The sequence below is a fragment of the Danaus plexippus genome, chromosome 23 (assembly GCF_018135715.1).
Source record: "Danaus plexippus chromosome 23, MEX_DaPlex, whole genome shotgun sequence".
NCBI classification, from domain to species: Eukaryota; Metazoa; Arthropoda; class Insecta; order Lepidoptera; family Nymphalidae; genus Danaus; species Danaus plexippus.
This window is the reverse complement of record NC_083551.1, coordinates 5925124-5950026: the sequence shown is the minus strand read 5'-3', so window position 1 is coordinate 5950026 and position 24903 is coordinate 5925124. Positions and strand designations below refer to the sequence as shown.

General features: G+C 31.8%; 3 protein-coding genes, 1 long non-coding RNA gene and 1 other non-coding gene across 5 annotated transcripts in view; 4 read left to right on the top strand and 1 right to left on the bottom strand.

The window, feature by feature from the left end:
• Positions 1-549: 549 nt before the first annotated feature.
• Positions 550-21125, top strand: LOC116774701 (serine protease HTRA2, mitochondrial). Its single transcript, XM_061524044.1, has 16 exons — positions 550-715; positions 6359-6542; positions 6830-6992; positions 9876-9965; positions 10477-10653; positions 10883-11151; positions 11274-11478; positions 12341-12636; positions 13054-13185; positions 14184-14280; positions 14769-14936; positions 15968-16068; positions 16231-16295; positions 16696-17294; positions 17983-18025; positions 21064-21125. The coding sequence occupies exons 1-14, from the start codon at positions 681-683 to the stop codon at positions 16859-16861; spliced, it is 2148 nt and encodes a 715-aa protein (XP_061380028.1). The 5' UTR covers positions 550-680; the 3' UTR covers positions 16862-17294; positions 17983-18025; positions 21064-21125.
• Positions 13242-14773, bottom strand: LOC133319477 (uncharacterized). The gene is made up of 2 exons (XR_009753072.1): positions 14465-14773; positions 13242-14306 (listed from the first exon to the last, which is right to left on the bottom strand). It is a non-coding gene; the product is annotated as an uncharacterized LOC133319477 (long non-coding RNA).
• A 60-nt stretch (positions 21126-21185) lies between the features above and the next one.
• Trnav-cac (transfer RNA valine (anticodon CAC)) lies at positions 21186-21258 on the top strand. The gene has a single exon. It is a non-coding gene; the product is annotated as a tRNA-Val (tRNA).
• A 253-nt stretch (positions 21259-21511) lies between these two features.
• LOC116774884 (uncharacterized) overlaps positions 21512-24903 on the top strand; it is a 66218-nt gene continuing 62826 nt past the window's right edge. Inside the window, exons 1-2 of the mRNA XM_061524043.1 lie at positions 21512-21627; positions 21722-21760. The gene's annotated coding sequence lies outside the window, so the exon portion shown is untranslated. The remainder of the gene's footprint in view (positions 21628-21721; positions 21761-24903) is intronic.
• On the top strand, positions 23007-24778 carry LOC116774702 (uncharacterized). Its single transcript, XM_032667430.2, has 7 exons — positions 23007-23188; positions 23686-23703; positions 23814-23912; positions 24154-24195; positions 24375-24386; positions 24470-24520; positions 24691-24778. Exons 1-7 carry the CDS (start codon positions 23134-23136, stop codon positions 24729-24731), a joined length of 318 nt encoding a protein of 105 aa, XP_032523321.2. The 5' UTR covers positions 23007-23133; the 3' UTR covers positions 24732-24778.

Sequence of the window (24903 nt, the reverse complement as noted above, 5' to 3'; positions counted from 1 at the left end):
AGAAATTTATAATTTAATTTTTTGTTGTTGTTTGTTTAAAATATAGCATTCTCCGTGCAAAGACGTACACAGTATATTCTGCCAGTGTCCTGTATAATGGAGGAGACACGATCCGGGATTAACTTTTGACTGAAATAAAATATAACAATCGTGACTGAAGTCACAATTAGGAACTTTGTTAGTAGATCTAAAAGAACACAAATTCAATTACATACAACTTCATTTAATTCCTGATGGGGTAAAATTGGTAAAAGAGCCATCTATCGAAAGCAAACAGAAACATTAATGTCCAGTTTCTACTAGCGCTGCCTTCCAGCCAAAGTGACCTTAAGCGGTATTTGTCGCTAATTACTCTTAATCAATTCATTATAAGTATACGAATTTAAAATACCTAATAAAAAATATACTTAACCGTTTAAATCTCTGTTAGTTGTTTCATCACTAGTCGGCATAAACACTACTGTCAAACATGAAACGTCAAAACGTCAAAACATAAACGTCATGAATCCATTGTCAAAACCCAAACTTATCACATCACTACGTTAATAGTTTCAACTTTCAGTACGTCAGCCGCGGTCGTGGCAAGTATTTGTGTTGATAGTGTTTAGTATAAATTATTTAGTTCGTTTTTATCATAGTGATAACCGCCCACGCTTTCCTTGTAATAAACAAATCACATTATGGACAGAACTATGTACTTTGGTGGCGTGGAAGGGTGAGTTGCAATGTTTATTATGATCTGACAATATCCTATTTTTGAAAGTAGAAAGGCCTACCTTGAAATCATTGTTGTGAAACGTTCATTTGATCGAAAATTGCTATGTAGTTGAAGTTGAATTATATATCCTATTAATATTATAAATGTGAAAGTTGCGTGAATGTAGATGTAGGCCTCAAACTTGCAAACAATGCAGTATAGAAAATAAATTACTTTTTATTAACACAGTAGCGTGTGTTATTCTAATGTATAATACCTATTATTTAAAACAATATCGTAGTATTAACTCTATGATCATATTACTAATTCTAATACATAATTATATAAATTGTTTTGTATTGTAGATCAATCTATTTGTCACGTACTTGACAGGTAAATACAAGGGTTACAGATGTCATTTTAAGCAACACTAGTACATGATTTAATGTTTAAAAATTTGTTAGTTTTTTTGTCTCACTTGGATGGGTTCAATAAATATCAATAATGATCCCTCGATGTTTCATAGTTAGGTATATAAGATTTTTTTGGTTGCGTCGTCGGACTTGTTGAAGACTTCTTTCTAATTCCTATCTCTTGCCAGATCTTAACAAATTCGAAAAGAACTGTAAAAAAAGGGTAGAAATCAAAACATTCTATTAAAATCCCGCCTTCATCAAATTTATACACTATATATTGTTAATGACTAGTTGCGCTGAATGATATTAAATCTTATTACTATTGATATAAGTTTACTTTTAGGTAATCGTATCAAACACGCCTGGAATGCCTATTTTTTGACAGCCTTGACTTTTTTACTATTCACAATACACATGAGTAGTGAGAGTGTTTCTGAATTTAATTACATATAAATTATATATATTTTTGTCTCAATGTCCTTAAAACTAAACTGTTGTACATTTAAATCATTCAACAAGTGTCAGAGACAATCAATTGCACATTAAATTCATTTAAATTGTGATGTTTCAATCAGTTTTAATTGACTCAAGTGATTTTTAAGAAATTATCAAGGTCTAAAATCTTAATTAAACTACATCTCTTAAGTGTACACGTAACTTGTTAGTAGAAAATAGTAAGTGAAAATAATTCCATCACACCACGAAAGTGTCTCATCTGGTACAACAAACTAAATGTTATTTAAATTTAACCTTGAATCGATCTGAGTAGAATATTTATTGAGATGACATTTAGATGAAGCCCCTTGATGTTATTGTAAATATTTAAAACTTTTGTTTGTCAGATAACATTCAGAATGTCTTATTTATTGAATAACCGGCTTCTGGCTTTATCGTGACAACAAACGAAATATTGTTTGCACTTACTTAGTGTAACTTTAGAATAGAATATAATTTGTTAGACAATTACATAAAATTACTGAACTGATTGTGATAAAATTTTAGTTTTTAGTCCAATTTAGCATCGTCACACTAGGTGCATACGGAGCGTTGACAGTTTTACGTTCAAAAAACTTCGCATATTATAGTATAAACGTAGCTTATTGAATGAGAAACGGCAAACGAGTGGTATGTAGTGTGACCGTGTGACGATGTCAACTTGGACTACACACACAGCTCCATTTTATGGACAAAATCGTATATTTGTTTCACTTAACACATTTAAGGTCGGGAAACTATTAAACCAATATAGAAATCAGAATACGTCGTAGTAAAGCAGATCTTCTTTAAATCTTTTAACACTAACTACTAGATATATAGTGGTTTTGTTTATAATAGATCCTCCCAAACAAGAAAATCAAAACAGAATTTAATCACGAGGTATTAAAACTATGTTTTTTTAACCTCGTAACTTAAATGCTTTAAATAAGTGTAAATTATGTCAATAAGTTAAAAGTCTTTTACATTTTTTGATGATGCTTCAATTCTGTCAACGGAACAGCGCTCAGCTATAAAATAATGACGAATCATTTATCTTTATGTCTTATATCTTATATTTACTACTAGTTTTTACCTGCGGCTTTGCTCACATAATAAAAGCCCCTTGAGAAATGTCTTAACAAACCTTATTATTCATTATGAAAATCGGCCTTCAATTGAAGTTATAGAGTAATAAACATTTAGCCGAATGGAGAACTTCCTTCTTTTGAAGTCGGTAAAAAAGTAGCTAAAATTACTCCTTATGATATGACCTATTTACGAGTGACATTCCCGTTAAAGTTGGCCCAGCCTTTCCAGAAATTGTGCCGAACAAACAGAAAGACAGACAAAAAAAATTAATTCGTATAAACTTTTATGTGATTGTTGTGTAAACTTAATATGAAATTACAAACAGGGAATAAAATGTTATATATAAGTATATATTGTTAAAGTAGTTGTAGTGTTTTGAATCTGGCTCTACCTTGTAATTTGTATATAAAAAGCATTTAAAATATTTCCACATAGGAAAAAACAGTAAAAATCTATCTTGTATCTCTTATCTCTGACCATTAAACGTACATCATAAAATAGTTATGGTCTCCAGGTCGTGTGAGGTACAATAAATAGTTTTCCATTCATTAATATTTGTCTATTAATTTACTAAACTATGTTATTGAATGAGCAACGCAAAATGTCTGCGTAATTATGCAAACTAGTGCTAAGCATACGGATTCGACCGATCTTTAAAAAATCTACAAAAACATCTAAAAAAAAAATCTATTACAGTTGGGTTTTGAGATGTGTGAATGTTAGTTCTAATCCTATTTTCCCGCTAATCCAATTCCAAGACTCCTGATATTGCTATAGTCCCAACGTCACACGTTTGGCATCTTTACCTAAGCCTTTGGATGGAAGAAGACAGTTTAGTAGAAGAAAACAATTATGAAATATATTTAATAACATTGTCATAACTAGTTAAGTTGTGTATAATTCAATTACCTTATATTTGCTAAGTTTTAAATACCGTTAAAAATATTGCTTTTAAGCGATGATGCCTTGGTTTTTTGTAATTTTTTCTGTCAGTCCGGCGTAACGGTATCATTAAATTTTATAAGCAGATTTCTATGACTAAAAAGGATTGTAAATAGCAAAAACATAAAAGCCTCAAGTTATACAATTATGTCCAGTGTCCTTAATACTAGAATGCATCGTCAACCTAAATGTAGACAGTATCAAGGTCCCGCCGAGTCTCACACCAGAGAAAGAAATATTATTGAAAATAACTTAGAATCTGCAAATACTAATGTATTTTGGCTTTTGACATTAAGCTAATGTTGAAGTAATTCTGCTCGAGTCAAGGAAATTTTTATACAAATATACTATAATCGTCTCTCCAATCTGATGATCTTAGTGATTGGTATACTGAGCATGAAGTAGATAATTCCATCATCACATCAACGGTCAAGTGGAAGGTGTCTGACCCAGCGTCTCAGTAAACGTCGAGGGTGTGTGTGGGTGTGTCTTGAGGTCACTACAACGAGTCGCATTCCACTACTGGAATTACAATCACTTGTTGAAGTCGAGCGTCATATAAAACTACTATTCAATGCTGTGAATGTTTACGTGATTTGCATATTTTTATGTTTATATTTTGAGTGAGTCAGTCGATTTGTTTGTATGTGGTATCGCCTTTTCACAAAGTTGGTATTTCTTATTCAAAACTTTCTAATAGGTATATGTAACGTATTTACCTGAACAGCAATTTGGAGTAATTTCTTTGAAAGCCTTTTCTTCATAAGGAAATATGAATGACATCCAAGTTTATGTTCGGTATCATTTGATAAAAATTTTAAAACGTCTTCCTTTTCTAAACATTTGCATTTTAATAACGAACTAATTTCAACAGTTAGCTTAGGTTTTTTTTAATGAAATCCAAGAATATTATTAAGGAAATATAAAATTTAATTGAAATCTTTTACATAATATTATATACATGTCAAAGGCTTAATTCTGTTTATATACTATAACATGACAACCAAACTCTTTAGCTACTTTTTATACTATCAGTGTATACATTTGACACATGTTTGCATTTCAAATACTAGAAGCTGTCTGGTTTGATGGTGCAAACTTGTGGTACATGCAAAAGATTCCCTTCACAAACAGGGTGCAATATGCAGTTAGTTATGTTCTTTATCAGTGACGGTAATATCCTCATTGATTATTTATTGTTACATTATAATATATAATATATATTTTGCCGACAAGAGAGGGGATATTTTATAATCTGTATCAGCATACGATTGCATTTTTATCAGCTGTTATCAATTTATTTATATACAAGATTAAATTCGCGGCTTCGCTCGAATTGTTTGTTATTACAAATCTGAATCTATATAATTTTTTTTTTCGTTAACTAATTTAGATTAATCAAAACAAAAACAGTTAATTTTGTATTAATGCGTAGCCTACAACTAGCTTCAAAACACTTTTTAAAACTATTTTTGATTGAGGTCAAACCACTAGTTCCAGAACTAAGACTTTCAAACATAATCATTAGCTTTATACTATATATATATATCTTTATCTTTTATCATATAAGATATGATAAAAGATAAGTTACGTATGATTGTTTTGCAGACAGAAGCACGTGTGGTGTCAAGTTCATTGAAAGAAACTTCGTTACTCCTATATTGTTAACCGATTGCGTTTTCCTTGAATACTATACAAGCTTTTGCCGCGACGTCGCCTAATATGGCGATATTTTCATTGAATTATAACATCATTAGTGTATTGAATGTAAAACTAGACAAATTTATATATAAATTGTCTAAATAACACGAAACTATGATATAATTTTCTTAGAATTTCGAAAATAGTGTAGGACTTGACTATTTTAGAAAATTTATCGTGATATAAAGAAAAAAACATTCTTCAACAAATTTTTAATCTTATTCGTATATAACAAAAACCAGTCATAATTAATTAATTATTTTTTTTTGGCGTGAAACAAAAGTATATCATCTTTGTACTCTACTTATAATACGTACGTTACTTATATTCTAATTTAAGAATTTCTCTCGTCTTGTCATTTTTAATAAAATACATTGACAATGAGTGTAATCATTCAAGGCTTTGTATATTTTATATTGTTCAATTAAAATCAATTGTTTTCGCATTAATAAATTTCATCCTTATTTCGCACTAACAAACTAAACCGACATTAACGACGTGAATCTGTCAATATTGCTGGCTGTCTAAATAACCATATAAAGCTATCACCTACATAGATGATTTTGTATGTGTCTGATGATATTATATTCTTATTTATATACATACTAGTTTTTGTCTAGTACTTCGTCCGCGTGGACTTCGGAATTAGGCCGAGATAAATGTGTAATAATATGTTAAAACAATATAAATGGTAATCGACCGGCAGCGACATCTATTGTTTGTGTTACGTGATTCCACACAAAACAACTTCTTATAATGCATGGATCGTGCGATAATAACAAAAGATTTCAGGATAACTTATAGTCTATGTCTTATTTGGATGTTTTATCTACATTATCGAAAATTTTTATCAATATCTATTTGATTTTTTTTTTCGTAAAAGACAACAAACATACATACATCCTCACAAAGTCTCATTCATAACATTAGTAGCATGTTGGGTTACTATTTGTTCTTGCATCCGAAAGACTTTTTTTTTTACTTTAAAGTTAGTATTACTTCAAGAAATAAACTTATTAATGTTTTATAATTTCAGAGGTGCGACACATTCAAACCTGGTGATATGTGACCAGACGGGTAAAGTTGTCGGCAGGTCTAAAGGGCCCGGCACGAACCACTGGTCGCTTGGGATAGAGGAGTGCGCGCGGAGGGTCATAGAGATGCTGCATGCTGCAAAGATTGATGCGGGGATTTCTCTGGATGAACCGTTGGATTCATTTGTGAGTTATCACTAACATCAAACCGTCAAGATTGTACATTTTTGCTTTTTCAAGGTTGAACATTTTTGGTTCACCTTTAAGCAGCTCATTACTTAACAGACGTTACTAGTTTTTGCTACTAATTATCCTACTTGAGTACAATAGCTTTATTTTATCTGATATATATCCGATCAATTGTCTGTTAAATTTCCTCCTTGTAATGCGTTTTCTTGTAATAATTTCGTCAGTAAGCTTCGATAACTCCAAGTACGCTGACGGCAATGTAGAGATTATATTTTCTTGGCCAGGGTTTGACTCTGTCGGGATGCGAGCAAGAGAGCAGCAACACGGTGCTGGCGGCAAGATTGAAGGAGAAAGACAAATCTTGCTCCAGAGAAGTGTTCGTCGCTTCCGATACAGCCGGATCTCTATTTACAGGAGCACCTAGTGGCGGGATGGTCCTTATAGCTGGTGAGGAATCATATATACAAGTTATATGTATATAATAGAATTTGTAGGAGGTTGGAAAATATTTAACGCTAGAAATATATATCGTATAGACCAGTAACGTAGTAAGTAGTAACCAATAGACCAATAAGCAGTATAAAATATCCCCTATAGTCTATACATTGCATAAACGAAAGTAATTTTAGTTTAGTTTGAAAAACAGGAAGAGAGTGAATGTTTTCTGTATGGGGGCATCTCGTGTCCCCGTTTTAATGAGCTCATCTGATAACCTCTGATAACCTTGCACTTGAAGGTCGATCCAACTAGGTCGCCCTTCATTGATTAACTTAGGAGCTTGTTTATTAAATAAAAGTTCATTACGCACTAGCTTGGACCCACGGCTCCGGTCGCGTTGTTAGACATATAATGGATTAAAATTAAATTAATTAATTAAATTATTTTTAAAATATTAACACAATAAATTACAGAACTAACAAAATTGGAAGTTGGTATTGTTTTGTGGATATTTTCCTTTCCAATGGCCAAGGTTCATCACCACATTGTATTATAAGTATTGGAAAAAATACTACGAACAGATTTACATCTCGCTTTATTATCTTTACAATCCTTGGCTTAAAACTTATAATATTCAATAAAAAATATACAATAACCAAATGCTTCTTTTAACCTACTACAATTTTTAATTTATTCTCGAAATAAGTATTTGTTTAATATTTACCAACTCATTCCTATTTACACATTAATTATGTATGTATTCAGTAATTACGATTTCTAAATAAAAATCTCTATAACAATATATTAATAAAACAAAAGTCCCGTCAAATTACCTCTCTATATCACATTGTTGTTATTTCAGCTATATATATTTTAATGCCGTCTTCATTCGCACTGGAAACATGGAATATTTTATATATATCAACGTTTTTATTTGTTTGACGAATTATAGTATTCAGTACTGAATGTAAATTTTTTACATAATTATAAATTATATCCGCAAACTCATCTAAAAGGAGAATCTCATTAATTTCCGAATATTCGATTCATTAAAGTATCGATTTAATGTTATTTATTTTCCGGTTTTTAATTCTAATGTCATTGACTATTAAAGATGGCGTCGACCTCAAACTATGAATCGATTATTTAATATTATATTTGCGTGTGTTTAAATATAATATTATATATAGAGACCTATAAATATCTTCTCATTATCTTGGATATAGAAAATTAGATTTAGATATCGGCTCAGTAAGAAGGAAATGATTTATGAGAAAAATTATGGTAATTGTCCTCAGCGCTTTTTATCTTCTGTGTTTTGGATTTCGTAAAAAATACATCTGCTTAAATATAAAAAAAATAATATTGAAAATTTATAAATTAATGTGATTCTGATATATACTCTACATTGAATGTAGGGTTTGGTAAAAATCTATTTAGTATTTTCTGTGTGAAAGCGTTAGAAGGATTGAAAATGTCTCTTTGTTAATTTTTTTAATTTGTACTTGTAAAAAAAATATTATGAAAAAGGTAAAGGTCTTTTGCTTGATGAAAATTATAAGAAAAAAATTGTTCTTATTTTATATTTATGTGCCTAATTCATAAATTATGTAAATGTATTATAACAAGAATAGAGAAGGTCGCTGGGGTGAATTACGTGTTGGATAAAATAGAAGATATGGAATAAAATACTGCTTCTTCGCAAATGAGTTAATTTAAATCAAACAGAAGTTACTAACATAGAAAAAATTCCCCTAACTATAAATTTTAAGTGTTTAATCAAACATCTACATCTATAAATAAATAATGAATAAATTAAAGTATAAGCCTCAAAGACCGCGGCTGTATCCGGAAGGAATAGCAAAGTCTCTCAGGACTCTTACATGAATTGCATAAAATGATGTATTATCGAAAATATTTAAAAAATCTTATTCAGTTAGTCAATTACTTCTTATAATAATGACTTTACACTATTCGTTCACAAAATATTTTCATTTCTATTTTTTTTTTTTCGTTTATTTTTTAACCTTTTGCAACTTAATAGCTGTTATTCTATAAAGTAATATCACTATCATAAACATTTGTGCCCACAGTCAACGATCCAAAGCATTATTATTGGTTAGTAATGTCAGGTACATTGTTTATAAAATTTTATCGAAATCTCCTTTCACTTACAATCGCTTAACCAACTATGTAATACGAATATGGTCACTTGTTAAATTCCTGTGTTGCCATTTATAATATTTAAACAGCTTTATAATTATTGTCGCTATCAAATCGCTTAAAACATTTTGCACTCTTTATACATTTTTTATTGTTGTCGTCATGTTGCTCTCAGATACGACAAAAGTGATTGAAAGACTCCAGTTCAATTAAAATTTTGTGAGCCCAAATTTCATACTAATTGTCGCCAGAATAGCAAAAGTATTTCATTGTTTTAGTTACCAAATCAACTTGTCTAGATCAGTAATACTTGAGGTCAAACTTTTTCTTCGAAGTATAAGAACGACGATTCATGGGTTTCCGCGTAGCGTGTAGATTTTGGAGGAAATAAAAGAAACACTCCCCAAAAAATGGGTTCCTATTTAGCAAATATCTAAAAAACTTTGACATTATCCAAATTTCAAAAGGGAATTTTTAATACAAGCCCACCTACCAGAACTGTAGGATCATTTAACCAGAGGCTTCAGAATATATATACTTCGAAGTCGCGGACTCTTTAGTCTCTATATAACTCATTAAATAAGAATTGTTAACTTGGAATTTCTTTTAAGTTTCAAAAGTATCTTGAGACTCCCGAATAAGGAAACGAGAAAGCTTTCGTTTCAATTAAAGTAGACATCACTGAATGCTGAGGGCTTATTATTTATGTTAGTACTAAACTTCTTGTAGGTACTGGATCGAATGGATTGTTACGAACACCGGAGGGTCAGCAGTATGGCTGCGGTGGCTGGGGACATTTCCTCGGAGACGAGGGCAGCGGTATGTTACCTACATCATCATCCAAATACTGTTTCTCACAAATATAAATGTAGTTCCTGATGTGAGCCAATAAATGGCACCGCCATTAAATGTTTTCATACTTCCGAATCCCTCATATTTATTAAAATTGATACAAATACGAAAAGATACTTCGTTCCATAGTATGTGATATTTATCAACTAACTAGTTTAGAAACGCTGAATATAAACTTATATAACCAAATAAATGATCTTGGGAATTAAAGATAAGATGGAGAGAATAACATAAAAGATAAAGGTTAATTAGGATAAATTTTTTCACTAAGAGGAATCTTTATTATGTCTGACACACAAAAAAATCAGTCCACTATACTTTCGACTTCACCTATAATAACTAATATATTCATTATCACAAGCGATTATTATTAAAGGGCTTTGTTATTCGATTGTGTTCGTGGAACTATTATCGGGGGTTTTTGTGATTCACCGGAGTAATAAAACAGTATTATTTTATAGTCATAACATCGTTTCAGCGTATTGGATAGCCCATAGAGCTGTGAAGACTGTTTTTGACCATGAGGATGGTCTCCGTCCCTCCCTGCACTCCACTGAGCGTGTGTGGACGGCTGTCCAGGAACACTTTAATGTCACATCACAAGCTGAACTCCTGCCACACGTCTATAAACACTTCGATAAAGCACAGTTCGCTGGTAAGCTGATAAGTGGATCGTTGATCGTAATTTATCATTAGTTATTCTTAAATAATAATTCGTGTATATAACACGACACGTTTTATTAATGCTGTTTGATTTTCATCAAACTGTCTTTTTGAACTCAACTCGAGCAGTTCCTGTAGAATGGCGATCAATTAGACTAAACACTGACTAAATATTCCCTTAACCAACGAATTGAGGCATTTCAAGCACTGTTTGTCCACAGGATTGACATCAAAGCTGTCCCAATTAGCGTATGAGGGGGATGAGCTAGCGCAGCACGTGTTCGCTGATGCGGGTTCAGCACTTGCAGCCCACGCTGCAGCACTCGCAGATAAAGCACAGAGGAGGAACCGGGGTGAAAAGGGACAGGGGGAAGAAGTGGACGAAAACGGAGGAGAACTGAAAAAAATAAGAGTTGTCTGTGTCGGCTCGGTCTGGAAGAGCTGGTCACTGTTGAAACCTGGAACTCTGAAACAACTCAATAAGAGACGTGTGAGTTTTTTCAAATGTTTTAAAGAATATCTCCATGACGAATCACTTGGTCCTCAAATAAAATAAAATATCTAATGTTAAGACAATTTACGTTACATTATTAACTAGGGATAATATTTCAGATAACAACAAATCTTGAATTTGTACGCTTGCGTGTCTCGAGCGCGATCGGAGCTGCCTGGCTTGCTGCTAAGAACGTTAACTTTGATCTACCGAGGGATGACAAGTCGTACTGCGAGGTTTTCTACACTTACACACCAAATATTAACAAAATAAGTAAGGTGAACGGTCACAACGGAAAAGAAAATGGCGTCGTTGGCTGCGGATGTAGTGATTGGTCCTATTGGAGTTAATCTGAAGTAGTTTTGGATTGCTGTTATAAAGATAGTGTGGAAAACATAGGAGTCATAGGAGTTATCGTCAATTATCATTCCAAATAAGATTTACAGGTTAAATAAATTTTAACAAAGTATTGCATGTCTTCCTAAGCGTTGATAAACTTCAAAACATACCTTAATAATATCAAACCTTATTTTGTACTGAATGTGTTATTTGTAATATCAATATTAAGACTAGTCAATAAGAAGCTCAAAATACATTCAAACGTGTATATAATTTGAACAAATCTATTTACGTAAACTGATTTCTTGTATACGTCTATTATTTTATTAAAGATCTTGGTTTAGGATAGGCTTAGTTCCTAATTTTTGTTATTTTATTTGTAGTTAAAATTTACATATACACATATCAAGATTGTAATTTTTTGATATATAGAAAAAACTTAGATGATTGCGATTTGAATCTGTATATAAAAAATATCAAGTAAAATTTTTATATTACATTAAATTTATTTTACCATTTTTATTTTTTATTTTCCACTAACACACATAACTTGAAATCATTAAAATCAATGAAATGTTGATTAAAGTCTTGAAAAACCGAATTTTTTTATTAATTGAAATCTCTATATAACTTTATCATAGAATCTAGACTATCAAGCGGGTCACTGTCATTACTGTCAATTGTCAAAATAAACGCAATATGTCAATAAGAGTAGTGTCTCGATTTTTGATTAGGAATAGTAAATTAAAAATAAACTACAACAATGTTTGCAGAACTTTATCAAGTTATAGTCAAGATCAGAGTTACGATAATTTAAAAAATAAATACTTTTTTGGCGGCATCCTAGTTGCCGCTGGTGTTGTAGGTTATGTGACTTTAAAGGAAAAGGTGTCTGCTGCTAGTGTTATTAATTTATCAGGCAGACGTGACCAGTTTAATTTTATAGCTGATGTTGTAGCCGTCTCCGCGCCTTCTGTAGTGTACATTGAAATCGAGGATTCCAGAAGGTTGGATATATTTACTGGTAAACAATTAACACTGTCTAACGGATCAGGTTTTATAGTGAAGGAAGACGGATTAATATTAACCAACGCTCATGTTGTGGTTAATAAACCTAATGCGACCGTCAAAGTACGGTTAATGGTAAGTTATTCTACACATAAAATACAGATAAAATAGTCAGTTAATGAATTCTTTGTATGTTTTGTACTCCATAAATAAGTTAATAAAAAGTTAACCCTGATGAGTACCAGGCATAGACTAGGTTCATAATGATGCAATGAGTTTTTAATCAAAATTTATATTAAAAAACGAATTTTTGAAATATATATGATTAACTAAATATTTAGAAAAAAATAAAAACTGAGAAATTAAAATAGGGAGAACAAAGTTGCTGAAACTAGTTAGTACTATTTAATAGTAGACTTAATCACATCCTTATATTACACCATATAAATGTGAAACAAATTCCTATATAGAACTATCAAGTAGTATATTTTGACCAACATAATGTTCCAATGAAAATTTGACAACTTAGACAATGTAACATTATAATTCCAGGATGGTTCAACTCATATCGGTATAGTTGAGGATGTAGACCTGAAGTCAGATCTTGCCACCCTTAGGATACCCGTCAAGAACTTGCCCACAATGACACTTGGTTCATCAGCTGATGTTCGGCCTGGCGAGTGGGTTTGTATTTATAAAAATATATTCTCTGCATTACCTTCAATTTAAAAACAGCCAAGTGCATTCAATAAAACTATATTTGATTAATAATATCCGCATTGTGTTAACAAGACAGACATATTAAAGTGATCTATCTACATACTTGACAACATAATATTATTTAACAATACTGAGCAAGTATAACTAATACACAACACCAATATAATAGACTTTTTTCTAGTGCCTTCGTCCCGAGGTCCTTGGGGTCAACGCTATATACTTTCAAAGGTCCATACATCCTGTCACTCCTTTTCTTTGCGACTCAAATCTCATCCTCTGTAATACACTTCGAACATCTCTCCTGATGTTCCTCCACCTCTCCATAAAACAATTTCTATATTCAGCTCTATAAGTATGTATTCAATAGGAAATACTTGTGGTGTTCTGCTTGTGTTGGTGAATTTATCATTCTGTCTCCAAACTAAATTTTAATTACAATTTTAACTCAATATTGTTGTATCTAGAGGAATATATTGCACTGGCAACTATATAATAGTAAAAAAGGTTTCATTTAAATGATGATCTGTATCATACAGTGGTTTTTAGTCTGTGAAATATATATTTTTTAATAAAGGTATATTATAGTCTTGCAAAAGCTTAATATTTGATGATTTATCAATTTTTCCATTAGTCTTACTACATATTAATATTCTGGAGATATCTGTATTTTCTATGGGTTCTTTGTCTTTTTCAGACAAGCTTGTTGGCCAGTGCTTTTGAGACACTTGGCCCTATCGGAATAGGTATTCAAATCTTGTAATCCTTTTAGTATGAAGTGAAGCATGTTTCTTGATTATTTTGGTTACCTTTAACTGTGTTGATGCTATGATGTATTGAATGTTTTTTTTTTGCCATCTGTTGTCTCTCTCTTCTCTATGTGTATTTTGTCTATAAGTGTATCAGAAGTCTTGATTTCGTTTCATTCTGCTAACTTTATTAGAGATGCCTTTTTAATGTTATAGGTGGTAGCGATGGGTAGTCCTCTGGCTCTGAGTAACACAGTGACTGCGGGTGTTATAAGTTCAACTCAGCGAGCTAGCGAGGAACTGGGCCTGAGAGGTGAGTAACTGTTGATATGATCAAACCTAACAATATAGTTGGAGAACATTTATTATGTATAAATTTAAGGTAATTTTGACTGAATTATTATAATTGAAAATATTTTTTAAAGCCTGTTTAGATAAATACAATGAAATAAAATTGTAGTATCTGTTTGTAATAATAAAAAAACCCATTTTATTACATGTATTTGGATGTTTCCATGGTATAAAGACATTTTTTTTTTTTATTAAAGCAGCTAGTCTGATTATGACTGAACTCACGAACAGACAGATGATGTAATAAGAGTAACCTTAGCCTTTTAGCTAAAAAAAAATTTAATTATTTTTATTTATATTAATTATATAAAATAAAATAACTATTTATTATAATAAAGTAATGCCGTAATTTGTTGACTGACTGTTACTAAACATATATATTATTCTTATAAGTTAGATAGCGAAAACATAAAGACTGGACCAAATTTCATAAAACTTTGGTATGACCAGGCAAAGACATGGTTTACATACAGACGGATGCCCCTATAACCTTCGGGAACAGCGGTGGACCACTCGTCAACCTGAACGGGGAGGCGATAGGTATCAACAGTATGAAGGTCACATCGGGAATATCATTTGCCATACCAATAGACTACGTCAAGGACTTCCTCGAAAAACGTTAGTAATCATTGATATTATTATTACTTTCGTACGTATACACACAGCTTTATAACACACAAAATATATAAAATTATCTTTGTTTGGTACAATCAAATGATTTTCAAATCAGTATTCACTTTACTTTATATTTAGAGCTCACATTATTTGTAAGATCATTTTCGTCAGAGTTAGAACCACTTTGTCGTTTTGCAAAAGTGACGTCAGCATAACTGACGTTACCAATGACTTTATTCCTGAATGTCGTCGGCCTCTAAGGGTATTAAAGGTAACCCCATAGCCGGTTTGACGAACACCTTTCTTCAAATAGGTTCAATCCCTGCAACGGCCCGAGTGTGACTATTTTTTAATTTTTACTCTCGCCTCTATTTATACCAACCAACACTCATTGTTGTGACTACACTTGCACAGGTGGCTATGCGGGTATTCCTGACAATTTTAACTACCCTCAATAATTCATTATTCAAAAAATAATATATATATATATATTTCGGCGCAAGCAGCTTCAATGACGGATGCAACATGAAAATAACTCAAGGCTGTCATCAATTATTATAACAACTTATTGGTCGTCGTTACTATTGTTAAAAGTAAAACGAAATCAAAGACTTTTTAAAAGGAGAAAAGAACTATGTTTGAATTCTGGTATAAATATGACGTCTGGACGCACGACAGCGGACTGCAGAGTTCAGCGAGTGCGGATCATAAAGAATGTCATTATGAAGAACCTTCGAGAAATACAAGAACATTTAGAAGAATTGAAGTTTCATTTTAAAATATCTGGAACGTACTGAAACAAGTGACATTAGTGACGTCAGCGAGGCTGGCGTCCTCTTTAAAACAATGAATTTGTATTAAATCTGATATATATATAAATATATGCATGGATTTTTATATTTCTTACCACTATCAGATAAAATAAACCACATAGTTATGTAATTTGGAAAAACACTACATTAATATGAGATTTGATATTCTAGCTTTGTTTGTAAATAGATATGAATATATAAACGAATCATATCTTATTATAGGTACAACTAAAACACCACCAGTTTCAAGAAGATACTTAGGCATAACGATGCTGTCCTTGACACCCAACATACTGATGGAGTTACGAATGAGGAACCCTGAGGTATAGAAATCATATTGAATCTGCGTACCAACATTTACCGTCCCCCTGACAACTGAACGAATGTGACGTCATACATGTTTGAATTCCGAAGACAATTATGTATATATATTTTGTATCTGTACATAATGTACACGTTTTCTTACCATTTTATTGTATTTCCAGATGCCTACAGATATTCAACACGGAATTCTCGTATGGAAAGTCATAATCGGATCTCCTGCTTACAAGTTTGTATTGACATTTAATTTATAAAAACTTTTTCGACTATTTTAAAAATATAACATAATTCTCTTATGGTTCAGAGTAAATGTATTCTAAATATTCTATAAAATATTAATTAACATGTTATGAACAAAAATCGAGTGTAAAAGAAATGACAATTGTCACTATTTACATAAATTTGTCAGTGTCAAAGTCACTGTAGACCAATTACGATTTCTTCCACTGCTAGGGTCCAGAATCCGGGCTTTTAGCGATCAACATGTAAAGATATTATGAACAGATAATTAATCTAAATGTATTTTGTACTATATGTATATATATTAAGGTAAAATTTAATTATATGCAAGTTGATAGTCTTATCTCATGAAGATTTTCACATGTCACATACAAAATCGTTTTACTCAGCGGCGGTCTACAGCCGGGGGATATTGTGACCCACATCAATAATACGCCAGTTACAAACGCGACAGATATATACGCAGCCCTAGAGAAGAACGTGGGCCCGCTGAGCATGAACGTGGTACGAGGCAGGACGAGGATGGTGGTCGTCGTGCTACCAGACATGCACTAATAAATTGAACGGACGCGCGATCTTTTATTTAACCCCCACCCCTTACAATCCTATACCAAGAAAACAATCGCGCCATAGCGTGGTACGAGGGCAGATTATAAATTAATGCTATACATACATGTATGCTATTCCTGTTGATGTTTATATATTTGTTGACATAAGAGCGTGTGATAAAAAGCTTCAATGTAATATTAGATCCGTCCCTGAAGTAAGTTTAAAAGCAATCTCGTGCCTATATCGTTGAATATATTTATAGTACAAATAGTCTAATTGTTTTCAACCACACATGTGATTTTACGTGAGTAATAGCTGTGCAGCGTGCACGCTTGACTTAACCTTAATTGTCAATAAAAATGTTTAAATAATTTCTTCATAGGAATGGTTGTCGTATATAATAGAAATGTTCTGTTCGATAAGGCTTTGCTGGTCATTGGTGAGTAGAAAAAATAAGCACCTATATTTAAAAAGAGTTTACATATGTTATGGGGTTTAAAATATATTGTCTATGGTAGGCCCAATGTGTTATTAAGAAGTAAATATCTATATATGTATAATAAATATAGAGATTTTAAGCAATTTTGTGTTTGTAGAAATGTTGACTATTACAATATTTTTTACTGTTGAAATCTGCGTTTTATTTAACACTGATTTTTAATAATTCAATTATACCGTGCATAATATTAGTGTTCTGTAATTCTTTAATAAGTTAAATCCATCATTTATCTTCTTTTAATAATCAATAATACTCTTAGTAATGGGCATCCAAATTAGATGTGGGTGTATTTATACATTGGTTCAATTTTTGAAACACGTATCTTTCATTTCCCTAATGACAGATTCTTATATTAATGAGCGAATTAATTGAACGATGAATTCTGGAACGAAAATTAAATAATTTTTTATACAACATGTAAATTAGTCACCGTAGTAATTATCTATTTTAACCTTAGTATTCTGGGATTTGTGCGGGAATCGGCCGTTAGCCGTATAACATTACAGAAGCTTACAATAAATCTGCATAAAGTAGAATGCAGTAACGTGCTCACTGATGGTAGATGTCTCTTATACAATATTGTAACTGTTTTTAGTAAAACTTAATAAAATTTTGTATATTTTATTAGGTGCTTTTACAGCAAGCCATCGGATTAAAGAGCTATCGTTCGCGTAAGTATAAATCAATTTACTTATAACAAAACAGTTAACTTATAACTAGGATATTTAATTTGGCTTCGTTCTTAAAGATGAAGAATAAATGAAGAAATAAAGAAAAACATTAAAAATTGTTTATAAACGTTATAAAGTTTGTTCGATGACTTTTCCTCTTGGCAGAACGCGTGCAAACGGTTGAATTTTCCTTGTAACTTTTTAGGGTTTTGATAGGCATCAGAAAATATTGTGTCAGGTACAAGACGTACATTTTATTTTATTGAATGTCCGTTATTGTTTGTTAAGGGAGTAATACGACGTTTAAACATATTCACATTTTTTTTACAAAGACGACGTAGCAATTATTCTACTAATATTAAGAATGTAGAAGTTTGTAGGATATATGGACGTTTGAAATCTGTCACGCAAAAACTTTATCGAATTACGATTAAACTGTACAAAAATGTAGCTTGGACTATCATATGTCATAACATAAGTATTATTTCTAGGTACTTATGATTTATCTCTGCATCGCCATCGAGTAATGCAAAAAGTAAAGTAACTGATATTTTCTGCATGTCACAGGGACCAATTTAAAGATTTAATAATTTAATGACTCTGTAAAGCTTCCATTGCGAGGGCAAAGTGGGTGCTTGGGTCTCAGGGGCTCAGTTCCTCTCATGTCGAGTAGATCGATGACTAACGTTGTAGGTAAAGAGTAGTCTAGTCTAGGTATAGTATATTCTAGAGATACTTGACCCAAGAAGCTGTATTTGCAAGGGATATCGCATTGACGGTGTCCCTGGATATATCCAACGCTATTAACAGCTTGCTATTCGGGATTGAACGAGGCGCTTCGGTACCATGAAGTGGCTCCCTAGACTCTCGTAACTATCGTCGCTCAAATGCGAGGCACAGAGCTCCTGTGAGTATGAGGACCCCTGCGAGTAGCCCAACACAGTGGCGTCACCTTTGGAGTTCCACAGGGCTCGGTTCTGAAGCTCGTCTCGTAGAACATATTATAGGATGTGATTGAGTTTTTCGCTGTACACTCCTGCCCCGGCTGGGTGTTTTTTGCTATGCAAGCGATACCCTCCTCATGGAACGGAGGAGAACGTTGCTGACAAAGACCGTCTCGCTACGGCTACTGCTTAATTTGCTTCCAAGTTTACAGCTTGTCCACTTCTTTCAAGCTTAAAGCTTCCATGTAGTTGGACCCGAGACAACTCGGATCCGGGTTGATCCGACATGGGGAGCTTAGTTGTATTCCTCTGCCTCCTGGTTGATTACATTTGGATTGATTTGTTCCTCATCGATCGATGACACTCGTAGTGATACGGAAACCTCTCGCTTCTGCATATGATAGGTGTAATGATCGGCAGCGTAAGACTTTTGTTTGCAGTGGCCTCCTTCTGAGAGCAAGTCATTGCCGCAAAGGCTATATATACCATATAGCCCTATTCTTAGGCTTTGACCTGGAAGGAAAAACAGGAATACGTCCGCCGCCTCCTCTCCCAAGTGAAGCTCCAATAGGATGGTGGCCACGAGCCATTGCACCAACACAGGACCTGCGTTTTTAAAGAATTCACGTTTCTCAGGACGCCCTCATAGGGATGATAATTCCAAAAAAATCCGAATGCGATCCTGTTATGTCAAACTATGGCAGTGAGCCTCACCAATTATGCGGAGTATTTTTTTCTAATATTTAAAGAATGGCTATTGAATTACACACGGGCGATGCTTCATACGTACTGTGATGATGCAAAAATTAGACTATCGGTACTGACATTTGAAAAAACTACAAAAGAACTGCTGTACTGCACATATGCAAAAATTATTTCCTTTTGCATATGTTCTACTACAGCTGTCAATATTAAATACCTAAAAAAAATTACACGAGACACAATCTTTCTACTTGAGTTTATTTTCTGATATCCCTTAATGGTATTAAGATTAAGCATATATAAAGTTGGACCATAACTTAAAAGACGTCCACCCTCTCATCTAGTGAATTGTGATATAAAAGGAATAGGTAGGTTTTGATTTATTACACTATCTCTGTCCGACATACCAATTGATCCTTTTTCTCTCACTGCGATATAAAACATCTATCACTTTCATCCAAAAGAGCTGTCAATTTTTCATGTCTATTTATTGCTGAAGCAACTTTAGTCCTTTACCTGTTAATCATTATTAATGACACAAAAATAGGTATATGTACATACCTTTATATTTTTTCAACTTTGTCATTAGATTTTAAATTATAATATTACATTTAAAAAAATGTATTTTATTAGGCTTTAAAGAAGAAACGATTAACCTTGTGGTGCTAAAATGGAATCAGATTAATTTTAAGGTTTTTGAACTACAGAGTAGGTAGGTACCTACTTTGGCAATGAAAAAGAAAATCGGATACCTAGCAAGCTAGAAACTAATCAAAATCAGTTGAATTCCTTTACTTCCTTCAATAAATAGTGAAAATATTATACATACATACATGATATGTGTACATACATAAAGTTTAAACCTTAATTTCCCTTTCCCTTTGGATGCCGTCAGATCCAAGATAAAAATATAAGCTGTCGAAATTGGTACTGAAAAAGTTTAAACGTATTTATTATAAAGGCTTATACTTTATATATTTCATGAATAAATAAAAAAAATATTGTTTTGTTGTTGAAACAGCTTCCACCAGACATTTTCATTTATCAAAATCATTGAATTTCTTTTATCTATTTCATAAAATTATTTTAATTTACACTTAAAAAAAATATTCTACAAAGAAATGCTATTTTTTCCTTGTAAATTTAAATAGAATACGATCTGCTTTAGGGCTATATAAGGAGGGTCGTTAGTTCAATAAAGCTCGGTGTTCACTCTAAATTATGTTTCTTTGTCATTATTTTATGAAAAGACAAGATTACAAATTGGATACTATGGAAATAAATTGTTGTACTTATTGAAGATTTTTCTTTTTTAAGTGTCAATAAACATCGAACAAAAGTATCTTAGTGCAATAATATAAATCTCTACTTTTATTTACTTCTATTTTGCAGACGTTACTGAAAACGGAAGACCGATTTTAAGAACTGGAAATGATAATGATATGTCGGGCAAGTATTGTTAGTTAATCAGTGGACTTTACATTTTTATCTTTAATTTCGAAATTGCCGATAGAGTTTCCGTAGTGTAGCGGTTATCACGTGTGCTTCACACGCACAAGGTCCCCGGTTCGATCCCGGGCGGAAACATATTTTTGGATTACATTTCATTTTCCTTACAAAATATCGGAGCGCCTTTAAAATACTTTATTTATAATTCCATAAGAAGTAGTCAAATTATATTAACAAATGCTTCTTTATGCTGGTTATTATTTTATTCGTTTTAAATCTCAATGTTTTGTCTTCCTTATTGATCTTCCATTGACCTCCATGGCGTCATCTAACCTGTAAGATGGAACAAACATTTTATGTAAATGAATGTATTATTAAATCGTCTAGAACAGAATAATGAGAACACAGATCCCGAGTGGCTGGCAGAGCTTCGTGCAAACATCTCGCAGCTTGTCAACGACCATGGCTACGAGGAATCCAAGCCTCGAATACAACAACTCGTTGAAGGTAATCTAATATTTTGGTGATTTTAAAACTTCACCATAAAGCTAAAAAAATATTATAAAGTAACATTTTTTAAATATCCAAATGACATTTACAGAAACTGAAAAGAAGATGAACGTACTTCTTCACGTTAAAGGTGAGTATTTACAAGGGAAGTAATATTAAAATTTAATGGATCTCTCTACATTATTATGATAATTTTACATTCTGCCACATAAACACAAACGGATACAAAAGAATGAAAAGAATTAAAAGTCTTAAGTATATGCTTATAACTTACTTTAAGGAACTAAAGCAGCACTACTTGTATTTAATTCATAATTGTGAAATATAAAAATCTTTTTGATTTGAGATATCATTTATTAGTATTTTAACTAGTTTCAGAAGCAATTTCGAGAAACGTAGAAAAAAACTTTAAAAAATCACTTCCTTACATTGTATTTCAAAAGGGAGTCCAAGGATTTTATTGATATATATCAATGCTGTAAATAAATTCCTTTATAACGTTTACGAGGAAAAATCATTTTATTTTTCCCGTGAAACTTCAAAACTTCCCCAAATAATTGATCAAGTTCGTATTGGGATCGCCTCAGTTTTGTTTTGTAACGGATTTTTCAAAAAATGTACACCAACATCATGTTTAAATTATACTAGATACTATAAGTTAGACGATATTAATTTACACTGTCTCTTATTACAAGCATGAATGAGGTTATTCCAGCATTAGTTGCCCTAAAAACAGATATAAACAAAACATTCAAATAACAATAACTGATTAAGAAACATGTTTTTAGCTGGAATCTAAAATTATTCGTGTTTTCTCACATAGTTTTAAGGACACTGAATAAAATATTTATCAAGTTAAGATCGGAAAACTAATTATTAGTAAATGTAATAAAATATCTCTTCATTACTCCTCTAGTGTTAATATAATAGATATATTGCTATCTCTCTCTTCTACTTAAAATATTCAACATAATACAGACTTATTAAGCCAAAATAACATTATTTTATATATATTTTTTTGATATTTCTAACAATACCAAATTATTAAAATTCATAAAGGAAATATAAAATAAATAATTCATCGACACGAGAGACGCGGCTCACAACGCTAAGAGCATTGCGTTCAAAAACACAAAAATATTAGAATTCAAAGTAACATAACAACTCACAGTTGTTTGGCTGTGTTAGGTAGAATTTCTTGGTGTAATAAAAATAAGAATTTACGACACTCCCCCGTCATCAGTGACTCAAATAAATGATTTATTACTTTATATTCCAGTGGGCCGAGACGGTGAGTTTACAAATAACATGTCTATTTGTTAAATGTCACTTATTTGGATGTATTAATTTATCTATTAATGTACGTTATATATATTAGATCGTCATAAGTTCGGGTCACCGAACGCGGTTGGTCACTCCGGGTTGAATTTGGTTTGCGTGTGTGTTGTAATGAAAATTGAATAATTAGTAGTATACGTATAATATATTTAATTAGGTACCACGATGATTGAACTCGGTCCGTCCGAACCATCGTTCAGAGCGAGTAAAAACAAAAAAGGTTAGTAATACTAAAAGGTTTTTTTTTAAGTTTCGACTTGTCTTTAGCTGTTAGCCCTGTCGGCTTTTACAGCGTCACCGGGAGGAACTAATATGTTATTACAATATCAACGATGTCAATTCTCATTTTAACAAAACATCCACCAGTAATATTATAACGCGTCTATGTTTTCACTAAACACGTACAGTTTCTAGTCTTTCATTAATAGATCAACGTATTTCAATGGGAGAAAAACTGTAAACAGTAAACTGTAAACTGCGTGTAATGTAGGTTGGTAAACCAAACTCGTTCCACGGGAGCAATGATTTATTTAACCCACGGTAACCTGCTAATACTGTTCTCTCTTGAGTTACACGATACCGATTTTTATTATAATTATTAATAATACAACATCTACCGTTATTATTTCGAAATGTTTTAGTTTAAAGATATCTATTACGATGTCACATTTCTGAATCCCTTGATAGGAATACTCTTTAACTTCTATTGTATTACAGATGTAAGAACGAATATGGGTAAGTTACAATTCCGTAATAAAATAAACAATGCTGACAATAAATTATTAAAGTAATATAATAAATAAACAAAGGTGTTGAAACATTAATGTATATGTCTTTATATTAAGATCCTTTGTGGCTGACGCAATTCAAAGGTTTCGTGAAAGCCTTAGTGCAAAGTTACGGCTTGGATAAATCTAAGGAGATGTTAAAACACATGATAAAAAGTAAGGTTTTTTAAAGTTCTAATATAACTCATATATTTTCAGTCACTCCCTTTTTTGGAAAGAACATCTTGAGGTTGGATTACATTTGTTGAAATAGCTACATAAGTTTATGGACATATTATTGAAATATACAATCTGTCTCCCTATTTTTTCGTTAACTCTTAGTTAATTTTGAGAGATAAATGTGAGAAATCATAATAATTACATTTATATACATTTAATATAAATTATTTTTTTTTAGCTTTGGAAAAAAAATATCACGTTAAGATAGAAGATGTGGATGGTAATGAATATATAGAATTATAAAACAAGGAAATTCGACTGTCAAAATTTAAAGGACTAAAGTATATTTTTTTATGTTAAACAAACGAAACAACATTGAATTATGCCAATCGAATTTTCTTGATTATTATTTATATTAATCTAATAGTTTTTAATTTTTTTTATTGTTTTTTTTTGTAGTTAACCAGTTCGGTGAGTACATTTAGTGATCAGTATGGTCGCTTGAGGTATGTCACTGTCACTGTCGTTGTCAAAGTCAATATATTTTTTTTCAGGCGACGTTTTCGTTAAATACCTTTCTAAAAAAAAGACTAATAAAAAGAAAAGTAAGTCATTAAAATTATGTTTAAATTAGTAAGCAGAGTATCAATAAATGATAGTTTGATGGGTTAGATTGTTTTATAAATGTTTCGCCGAAGAAAATGATCATGAACGCAACTAATAAAACTTCATAGCTGATGTTAGAATTAAAACTAATATTGATGTGTTTTTTCAGAAATTAAGCGAGTAAAGGGTTCGTGGTCTAATGAGACATGATGTTTAAACATTATAATTATGGTTTTAAATAAATGAAGCTATACATATATGTGTTATCACTATTCATCCTTTTACTTGTATCTGTTAGTCGGCTTCCATAATTAATCTTAATACATAATCATGCTTCGACATAAGGCGTTCCATGTTTTTCGTATTAGTACGAGATCTCGCT